Source organism: Vidua macroura, chromosome 11 (assembly GCF_024509145.1).
Source record: "Vidua macroura isolate BioBank_ID:100142 chromosome 11, ASM2450914v1, whole genome shotgun sequence".
Classification (NCBI taxonomy): domain Eukaryota; kingdom Metazoa; phylum Chordata; class Aves; order Passeriformes; family Viduidae; genus Vidua; species Vidua macroura.
In genome coordinates, this window is record NC_071581.1 from 20,664,895 (window position 1) to 20,674,981 (window position 10,087).

Below are 10,087 nucleotides of genomic sequence, written 5' to 3' on the forward strand. Positions count from 1 at the left end.
ACTGCCCCCACCCCATGACCTTGAAGCATCACACCCAGCTCAGTGCTGTGGCAGATGAGCAGGGACACATCCTCCTCCTCCTCCCTGGAATGGGGGCTCTCCAAGAGATCCCATTTCCCTCCCTCCATTGCACTACAGCATTTCGACTCCTTTCTTTCCTGCCTGGAGATGAATCCAGGAAGTTCTGGAAGAGGAAGGAGGTGACAGAGGCTTAACACAGACCCCACCACAGGAAAAACCAAATCAGGGGCAAGTCAGAGGTCCCAGACTCCCCCCAGCAGCTCTGAGACCCCACACTCCTTGCACCCAGAAACCACATTGCAAGAGGAATACAAAATATAGCACTTTAATTGCGGGGAGATATAAAAATTTACCCAAAAAATTAATAAACCTCAGGCATACAATAAATAGGCAGCTTTGGTGGCACGCACACACGTGCAGTCCTGCTTTGGGAGGCACCAGCAGCTCCCCAGAGCTGGGGGCACACACAGAGGCTGTGAAAATGAGGATTTACACATGGATGACGCTGCCTGGACACGCTTGGGAGAGCCCCACACGTGTGTTTGGGAGGGTGAAGCCAAGCTATTCACACTATGCTGCAATCTTGAAAAATTAAAATTAAAATTCTATATATTTATATAAACTCTGGCTCTGGTCAGGAAAAATTAAGATTCCCAAGTTTTCATAGTCAATATTTACATATAGATATCTGCATCAGTTTCCAAATTTCAATCCACTTTGGTGTGAAAAGAGAAACACATAAATCTCACAGCAAAAAATGAAGAGGGATTTCAGGAGTTCTCTTTAGGAGGCACACCCTGCCTTTCACCAGCAGGACTCTTTGAAGGGGGAAAGCTGATTCCTGGATATAATTTCCTAAATCTGAGCATTCCAAGGCTTTTCCATGAGTCAGCTCCTATCAAACTGCTGCTCTCAGCAAGGTCTGATTTGCAGGTTGTTGGGGCAGGTGGTTACAGCTGTTGATTTTTGGTTCTGCCTGACTGGCCATTAACAAAGGCAACACAAAGCAAAGCCAACCCTGACCTTCCTGCACAGCTTGGATGCTCCCTCGTCCCCCAGCCATGAGCTCTAGACAGTCCTGGGACTAGAAAAGTCACTTTTATCATAAATTGTTTACAGGACAAACACTGAACATCCAAGCTGTTTGCTCACGGCAATTTCCACCTCTGGATTTATACAGACCCTGCACTGGAAACAGCAAAGAACAAAACCCAACGTTCAAAAAAAAAAAAAATAGAAAAAAACCTAAAGGACACTTTTTAGTGTCACTTTTTTAGGACACTCGTGGGACTAATCTGGGCGTGGATAAGCCCAGACTAGCAGGCTGTGAGGGGAGCAGGGCTCAGACTGCGATCTGCTGGTTCTCCCGGAAGAGCGGCCGCGTCGTGCAGATGTCCTGGAAGATCCGGTAGCCCTGGTCGTGCTGGGGCTCCTCAGCCACGGGGAGCATGGGGCTGGAGCTGCAGCTCTTCCCAGCCTCGTCCACCACCTGCCTCAGGTACAGCTGCTCCACCTGGGACAAAGGAAAAAGGTCAGGAGTTGAGTGAGGAGCGTCCGCTTTGGGCATCTCCTGCTGCTCCGTCCAGTGGAGATGGGGTGGGGGACACACAGCAGAGCACGGGGGGCCAGGTCCTGCCAGGACAGCAGGTCTGGCTCCACAGGCACCTCCAGGAATAAGGGAGCAGCCCCAGGAGCTCCTGCCAGCATGGATATTGAGGTGCTAGGACAGGCTGGGGGATGTCCCAGCACATCCAGAGTGATCCACTGGGGCAGACATCCAAGACAACAGGAGGTGACGAGGTCGGGAGTTGTGCAGGAAGCACAGGACCAGTCTCTGAGCTTGTAAAATCCCCTCAGGACTTTACAGACCTGGCAGGTCTCTGCTTGCTCGAAAGGGGATGCCACACCCTCCCTGTGCCCTCCCTGTCACATCCAAGAGGCTCCAGAAACCCCCTGTCCTGAATCTTTTCAACCCTACAACTGCTGCAGCTTCTCCAAGGAGAAGTTTCTGACCAGAGCCACGAGGACTGACCCCACATCCCTTCCCCTTCTTCAGCCTCCTAGGATCTCCCAACCCCACTGCTGCCAGTCACAGGTGTTGACCACACCACTGCCTGATCTTAAATCCACCAGTCCAGGGATTTACTTCCCCATTTCCCAGAGGAAAAGGCAGAAGTCCCAGTGCCAATCAATGCAGGATCAGGAGGAGAAGGAAAGATTTCCCTGCAGTTCACAGAACTCGTGCCATTAGGGAGTTTCATTTGCCAACCCAGCTCCAGGAATTTGATAATCAGCAGCCCAAGCACCTCTCAGGAGGCTGTGGAAAAGCACCACACTTCCACCCCAATCCAGGCACCCAAATGCCCCGTGGCTGCAGGGGATGGAGCTCTGCTGGCAGAATTCCCACCCTGCCTGGGTCCCTTTTTCTCCCAGCCCCCCGTACCTGGACAAGGATGAGTTTACACCTCAGTGGCACCGCATCTGGGAACTCCTCCCCGAAGCACAGCATGACCCTGCTGTCTGGGAAGCGGCCCTGGTTGTTGTAGTACTGCTGCAGCTCTGCAAGGACAGAGGAAAACTTGGGATTTGCCCTCCAGAGGCTGCCAGCCTTCCCCTGGGATCCAACACCCCGCAAGGTAAGCTGTGGGCTCAAGCAAAGCCTCCAGCTTTGGGATTTGCCACGTGACCCCAAACACCTTTCCTAGGTCTGGCAGTGTCACCTGCTCATCCTTGGGAACGCAGCATGAGGGATTCAAAGTGGTGCAAGGAACAAAGGGCTCCACCCTTTCAACCCCACCACAGGGCCCAAGGGGGTCTCACGCCGGGTTCAAGCTCCAGAAACCCTCTGTGCGTGGTCCCGAGGCTTTGGGATCCCAGAATTACCTCAGCTTTTCCAGGGAGCTTCTGGCCAGAGTCATATCCCTGTTCTCCCATCTCCTCCTCCACCCTCCTGAAGGTTTCCCCACCCCAAACTGCTGCCACCCAGGGCTGCCCACCACATCTGCTGGCTGATCATCTTCAACCAAGCAACGCAGGGATCTATTTCCCACAGGAAAGGGCAGAAATCCTAACAACCAAAGGAAAATCAGGAGGCTCCTACAAACCTCGGAAGAACAAGTTGGTGTCAAAGATCTTCACCACCTCCTCCCGGTCCAGTTTGTTGGGCCTGTCCTTGTAGGCCATGGTGTTGCCACTCCAGAAGACCCTGCCCTGGCACAGCCTCTTGATGAAGATGCCCTGCTTGTTGCTGTGCAGGAGGACACCCCTCTCCAGGTGCCCAAAGAGCTTCCTGGTGATCTGCTTCTGCCGGTCGTTCTGGATGGCGTCGGCCGAGGGGAACCGGACGTGCTCCAGGGCATCGGGGGCGTAGAGCTTCTCCCCATGGCCCGCGGGCTGGCCCAGGGAGATCCTGCAGCCCTCGGAGCACGAGGTGCTGACGTGGCCCACCAGCCTCCCGCTGTAGTAGAAGCTGATCACCATCTGGGAGTAACCTGGGAGGTGATGGACGTGCACGCCCCGTCAGGAAAGGACAAACCCGCCCCTCGCTGCCGTGCCCAAATCCCAAATCTCCTGGGAGTGATGCTCTCTTGGTGGAGGGACGTCTCCAGGGCTGGCCAGCAAGTGAGAGCTCCCAGTATTTACAGGATAGTGGAATGGTTGGGGTTGGAAGAGACCACCCCAGCCCAAGCCCCCTGCCCAGGCAGGGTCACCTGGAGCAGGTGACACAGGAACAAATCCAGGTGGGGTTTGTTCCATGAATTCCTCTCTGAATGTTCCACAACTCCCTGGGCAGCTGTTCCAACTCTCTGACAACCTCCGTGGGAAGTTTTTCCTCATGCTGAGGTGGAAATTCTGGTGGTTTAGTTTATGGCCATGAAATTTATCCAACCTCTTCCTCCTGCCTTTGCTCCACACTCCCCCCATGCCATGGGCAGATCCCCCCATTCCAAAGGCTGCCTGATCCCAGCATCCCAAGCACCAGGCAGGATTCATCCCAGTGTGGAAATGTGGATCAGCAGGAGGGTGCAGCACCTCCCAAACCCAAAGCAAAGCATCCCTCAAGGTGGGGGACAGAGTCAGAGCCACCTCCTGCCACCACAACCAGAGAGGGGCACCTGCTGGCCAGGTGAGGTGCCTTACCTGAGTGATACTGCTCGTAGCTGGAGTATCCATTCATCAGGGGCAACGCTGTGGGCACAGAAAGCCAAGCTGAGCCTGCATTCCCAAATCCCAATCCCACAGCTCCCCCCACACCAACCCCCTCATTTTCTATCCCAGGTTTCCCAGCTCCCACACGGGAAATGCCAGCAAAAAGCTCCCAGCTGGATTTCTTAATGAGTGCTTCAAACATTCTTAATAAGGAAGATAAAATCAACTGCTCCCCATTCCGTATCCCCGCACAGGAAGATTTTTTCCTGCCCCAAAAATCTCCCAAATGCCACACAAGCTGTCGGCTGCTTACCAGGGCTGGGCTGCTGCACCCACCAGTCGGGTATTGGGGGGTTCCTGCAGGTCTCCTGGGGGGGTGAGGGGCTCCTCTTGATGATGCCCAGGTATTCATCCACGCAGGAGGGCTGTGGGACAGCAGGCACCGGGATCAGAGCGGGTTTGATGCCTCCAGCAAGGCACTTGAAGCGCTCAGGGATGGTCCAAATGGCACCACCAGCCAATTTTTGGGGGTTGGAAAGGCCAAGTCTGGCATTGCCCAGGCTGTAGATCTGAGTAAGACCCTCAAGAGCTACAGAGGGCGAGCAGCCAGGTGTGACAAGGCCAAGAAGGGGCACAGAGCTGTGACAGACTCATCCCCAGTGAAGCTCTCTCCCAGCTGGACGCACAAGGAAAGCGGGAGCCAACATCAGAGCCGCGCCCCGCTGCTGGCTCACCCGAACGAGCTGCAAACCCAAGGCTGCAGCTTTGCAGAGGGAATTCTGGGCAAGGCAGCGCTTTCCCAAACCAGACCCAACCCCCGCAGCCAGGGTGAGGCCTCACCTCTTTGATGAGGTCATCGATGGCAGAGGAGCTGCAGTCCATCTCCGTGACATCGGCCAGGCCGCCCCCGTTGGCAACCCCTGCTTTGCCTGCAAGGAGAAGTGGGGCTGCAGTGAGAACACCCACACTTGCCATGCTCATCTTGAAGGGTTTTGGAAACCTTTCACCCAGTGAAAGTTATGAAACCAGGAACCACAGCAGAGCCATGCAACAGCACCTTGGAGAGGCTCACAGCCCCTCCAGAGCTGCTTGTTTGGGGCCAAAAAATCACTTTACAACTCATTTCCCCCCTGCACAGGGACCAGCAGCAAGAAAAATCAAAAGCCTGGCTGGTGACAGAGACAGAGCTGGAGCAGAGGAGGGGGTTTGGGGTTTTTTTGAGCACCCCAGAGACTGGGGCTGGGGCTGCTGCTTCTCTTTTTTCCACCAGCCACCCCAGTGCAGTGGTGCTGCTGGTGGGAACCTGCAGTGCCATTTGCATAGTGGCAGCACAGCCCCTGTGTGAACGGGCTGGAGGGGACAGAAATGCTAAAGGCACATTTCCTGATTGCAAAAATCATTCTTTTTTTTTTTTTTTTTTTTTGCAAGTTTTTAACTTAAAAAAAAAAAAAAGGACAAAGCACACAGGCTCCCCTAACCACAAATAGAGTTATAGTTAGTGTGAGCTGAGCCACACCGGACATCAGAGCAGCTCTCTGCAAAATTATTGCTCCTCCAGCAAGAAAAGGGATTTATTGCAGCTTCCCCACCATCCTCACAGGGCAGGGGTTGGGAAGAAAAAAAGGTCGAGGCTCGTGTCCCGCCCCCAGGCAGGGAAGGTGGAATTTGCCCCTGGTGGATGGGAGCTCCCAGGAGGCTGCAGCTGTCCCACATTTCCTAGGGGTTTAAGGGGTTAAAAAAAAAACCAAGCCTGGCCTTTCTCCTCCCCTCCCTGTCACCCCAGGGGGACACCTGCAGAGCAGGAGGGGCACAGAGGCAGAGCAGGGGCTGGCCAGGAAGCCTTGCTCAGGTGCAGGGCTGTGCTCACAGGCTGCACCCACAGCAGGGCTCAGTCCTTTCCTGGGCAACTCACACTTCTGCTCCTCCTCTGGCACGATCCTGTAGACCTTGTAGGGCTCGGAGATGTCCAGCTGGGACCTGTCTGTCACCTCCTCAAAGTCAGGGCTCTTGTTGAGAGCGCAGCGAAGCCGCGTCTTCCACGTGGCCGGCTCCGCTTTGTCGCCTTCCTTGAACTTGCCTTTGAAAACAGCCCAGGCCTAAAGCAAAGAATGAAAAAAAAATTAAAAAAAAACTAAGAAAATCCTCCCTGTGAGCCCTACAAAGCCTCTCAGGGAGGAAGAGCTGGGGTGGCAGAGAGCATTTTGCATCTTGCACCCTCCCTCGAGCATCTCTTGGGGATTTGCTGTTTCACTCCTAGACTGCGGCCACCTGCACGGCCACCACACCTGGGGGGGGTTTTGGGGTGCAGAGCAGCACCACCTGCCTCAGAAATGCAGAAAAGGCTTTCAAAAGCCAGGTTTTCATAAAGCAGAGGTCAAAATCATCACCTGTGGCTTCACTTGTGCACCTACAGGTCAGGAGCTGCTGGGAGCACAAGGAATCGCTGCTCAATTAAAACTCAAAGTAAACCTCATTTTTTCAGCTCCTGACTGATAAATTAATAAATAAATAAACTGGTTTCCCTGAGATCAGAACAAAATGTGTGCTTTTGGTAGAAGAGCATATTTTCCTGAAAGAAGAATGAAAAATGTAACATTTTTTTAAATATACATATTGATTTCCCTTATAGATATTTTTATATTTTCAGAGGGCTGAGTTCAAGGCTATCCTTATAACTCTGTGCTCTCAAACCACTTCTTACTGAAATTAAACTCCTTCACCAGTACAGATACTTTGAAGTGGGGTCAGAGGGAAGGGAATTCCTGAAGAAGACCTGAACTTTTTGCTTCAGCTTGGAATTGTCCCATTTTTTTCCAAAACTGGAAACCCCCCTTCAGTGAAATCCTTCCTTCCCACCTACAAAATCTTTTTAGTTTTTATAATATAAACCCAGCATTTTTTCAAGAGAAGCTGATGAGAAGTTTAGAGCAGGTCAACAGCTGCTTCTCAACATCACACCTGGATTCAAACACGCTGAAAGCAAACCTAAAACTGGCCCTAACTTTCGATAAAAAGAAATAAATCATCCCCAATAAATAAATAAATAAATAAATAAATAAATAAAGCCCACCCTGGGGACCAACAGCAGCATCTCCTGCAAGGTTTAAAGACGTAAAACCCAGAGAAAAGGCACCGACAACCTGTCCCTACCTTGAAGATAGAAGCATCCACCTCCTGGTTGTAGTCCTGCTTGCCGGCGTGCTTCCAGGGGATGCGGAACATGGATTTCTCCTCGTTCTCCCAGATGAGCCCCGCGTAGAGCTCGCTGTCGATCTGCTCGATCAGCCACTGCCGCAGCCGCCGGCCGCCGTTGCGGTCGCACATCCTGCGGGGACACGGGGTCCAGCCCAGCCCTGCCAGCCCTGCCACTTCCACCCCGGCGCAGGGATTGGGGCTGCTTTGCCCCGTGCTCAGCTGGCAGCAGGCGGGCACCACCCGCAGCCCCCCCATTCCCCCTGTGCCAACATCTGCCCACAGAACGAGATGATTTTAAAGTCCCTTCCAGCCCAAACCCTTCTGGCGTCCCACAGCTGCATAATTCTAAGAGCAGAACATGCCCAGCCCACACCCCCACCCCCTGCTTCTTTTAAAATGTAAAGAAAAAAAAACAAAAAGCAAAAAAGAAAAATCAAGGCAATTTCCTTCTGAGTTACTACAAATTCTTCCTCCAGCTCTACCAAAGTTCCGCTCCCAGAAGCGGCTGACTCAGTGCTCTGCTTATTCCTATTTTGCTGCAGGATAAATCAGAGGAAGCAGATGGAAGGGGATTAAAGCCCCCAGCTGTGCTGTCACCTGAGCAAGTGACACTGGGCAGGCCAGGCTGGGGGCCCAGAGCTGTCCCTGGCTGGTCCTGGCACAAGGATTTGTCCCGGAGGGGGCAGCAAGCACTGCTTCTGTCCTCTCACCAAGCACTATTTGGGGAGCAAATGCCAGCTCCAAACTGCATCAGGGATAAGGAACACAAGTGGAAGCAAAGTGCCAGGCTCAACCCTCCCTGTCACCTCCATGCCATGACAGGAGCTGGTGGCCTGGCAGAAGTGATCAGCAGCCCCTGAATCAACTTCCCAGGCATTTTGGGCTCTACATTTTACAGGACTGCCTCTCCCTCTTTCACTGGTTATTTACTGCCCCGCTGGAAGATTTTTGGGCAGAAAACAAGGATGCTCCCAGCACAGCCTAAGAGCCAGTGGCGCCTGCTTTGCCATGGGCTCCCACCAGCTCAGTGCCACCAAATTCCATCCCTTCTACATGGCCCTGGCTGCTCAGAGCACAGCCCCTGGTTTTTAGGGACGGTGAGCACCAACACCACCGGCCAAAACACCACAGAGGGCACAGCTCTGGAGGATGCCAGCTGGATGTCCCAAAGGAGATGCCACAGCTCATCCCTGGAGGAACGGGGGCACACGCAGCCTCTCTGGGGGCTCCAGCACCTGAGTGATGCCAAAAGGGAAGAACCCGAGAAATCCCGCAGAAATGGGACACTTCTTTTCCTGGAAAGCTCCTTCCCATCACTGCCGGAGGCCGGAGCTCCATCTCCCTCCCCGAGAGGGAGTCACACGCTCGGGACAACATCAAGGAGAGCTCGCTGGCAACCGGGCTGGCAGCGGCAGCCCCGCGGCTCCAACCCGCCCATGCCGGGCTCGGTCCTTGCGCAGGGGACCACGAGATGGGGACTTCCCGCACCCCTGCCCTTCTCGGCAGCCCGCAGGCGTGCGGGTAACCGGGCTAGGGCTCGGGACCTGCCCCAGCCTTTCCGCCGCTCGCTGCCGGTGCCTTGCCGGTGTCCTCTCACAGAGGATGCCGGTGCAGGACGCGATCCTGCGGCAGGTGCCTGCCCTCCCACGGGGGATGCCGGTGCCTGTCCCCTGCCGGGTCCCTGCCCTCCCACGGGGGATGGGGATGCCGGTGCCGGTCCCTGTCCCCTGCCCCAGTCCTCCCACGGGGGATGCTGGTGCCGGTCCCTGTCCCCCGGCCGGTCCCTGCCCTCCTACGGAGGATGCCGGTCCCTGTCCCCCGGCCGGTCCCTGCCTTCCCCCGGGGGATGCCAATGCCGGGTCCCTGCCTTCCCCCGGGGGATGCCAATGCCGGTCCCTGTCCCCCGGTGTCCCCCGGCCGGCCCCTGCTCATCCACGGGGGATGCCGATGCCGGTCCCTGTCCCCCAGCCGGTCCCTGCCCTCCCCCGGGGGATGCCGGTGCCGGTCCCGGTCCCCCGGCCGGTCCCTGCCCTCCCCCGGGGGATGCCGGTGCCGGTCTCTGTCCCCCGGCCGGTCCCTGCCCTCCCCCGGGGGATGCCGGTCCCTGTCCCCCGGCCGGTCCCTGCCCTCCCCCGGGGGATGCCGATGCCGGTCCCTGTCCCCCGGCCGGTCCCTGCCCTCCCCCGGGGGATGCCGATGCCGGTACCGGTACCTGTCCCCCGGCCGGTCCCGGTGCCGTTCCCGTTTCCGCGCTCCCGGTGCCGCGCCCGCGGTTTCCCCGCGCTCATCTAATATACCGGCGAGATTATGCGGCCACGCCCACTGCCACGCCCTCTGTAAGCTCCGCCAATCACCGACTCCTCCCCCCTCCCGCCCTACCCAATGGGGAGGCGGGGCCGCGCGGAGCTGGCCAATGGGGAGCGTCCCGGCGGGGCGCGCGCCGCAGTTTCTCTTAAAGCGCGGCTTTCCCCGAAATCAGCTGACCGGGAGGGGGCGGGGCCGGGGCGGGAGGGGGCGTGGTTAACCCGCCCCTATCCCGGGTCTGTCCCGGGCCGGTCCCAAGTCAATCCATTCCCACTTCCAGCCCAGTTTCCCCAGTCCCAGACCAGTCCTCCCCAGCCCCAGACCAATTCCCCAGTCCCAGACCAGTGTCCCCAGTCCAAGACCAATCCATCCCCAATCCATAAACAGTATATCCCCAAACAAACCTCCCCAACTCCAG

General features: G+C 56.0%; 1 protein-coding gene across 1 annotated transcript; it reads right to left on the reverse strand.

The window, feature by feature from the left end:
* Positions 1–330: 330 nt before the first annotated feature.
* IRF8 (interferon regulatory factor 8) lies at positions 331–9,627 on the reverse strand. Its single transcript, XM_053987686.1, has 9 exons — positions 9,578–9,627; positions 7,321–7,495; positions 6,083–6,266; positions 5,011–5,099; positions 4,484–4,595; positions 4,162–4,209; positions 3,126–3,512; positions 2,465–2,580; positions 331–1,534 (listed from the first exon to the last, which is right to left on the reverse strand). The coding sequence occupies exons 2-9, from the start codon at positions 7,492–7,494 to the stop codon at positions 1,364–1,366; spliced, it is 1,281 nt and encodes a 426-aa protein (XP_053843661.1). The 5' UTR covers position 7,495; positions 9,578–9,627; the 3' UTR covers positions 331–1,363.
* Positions 9,628–10,087: the final 460 nt, after the last annotated feature.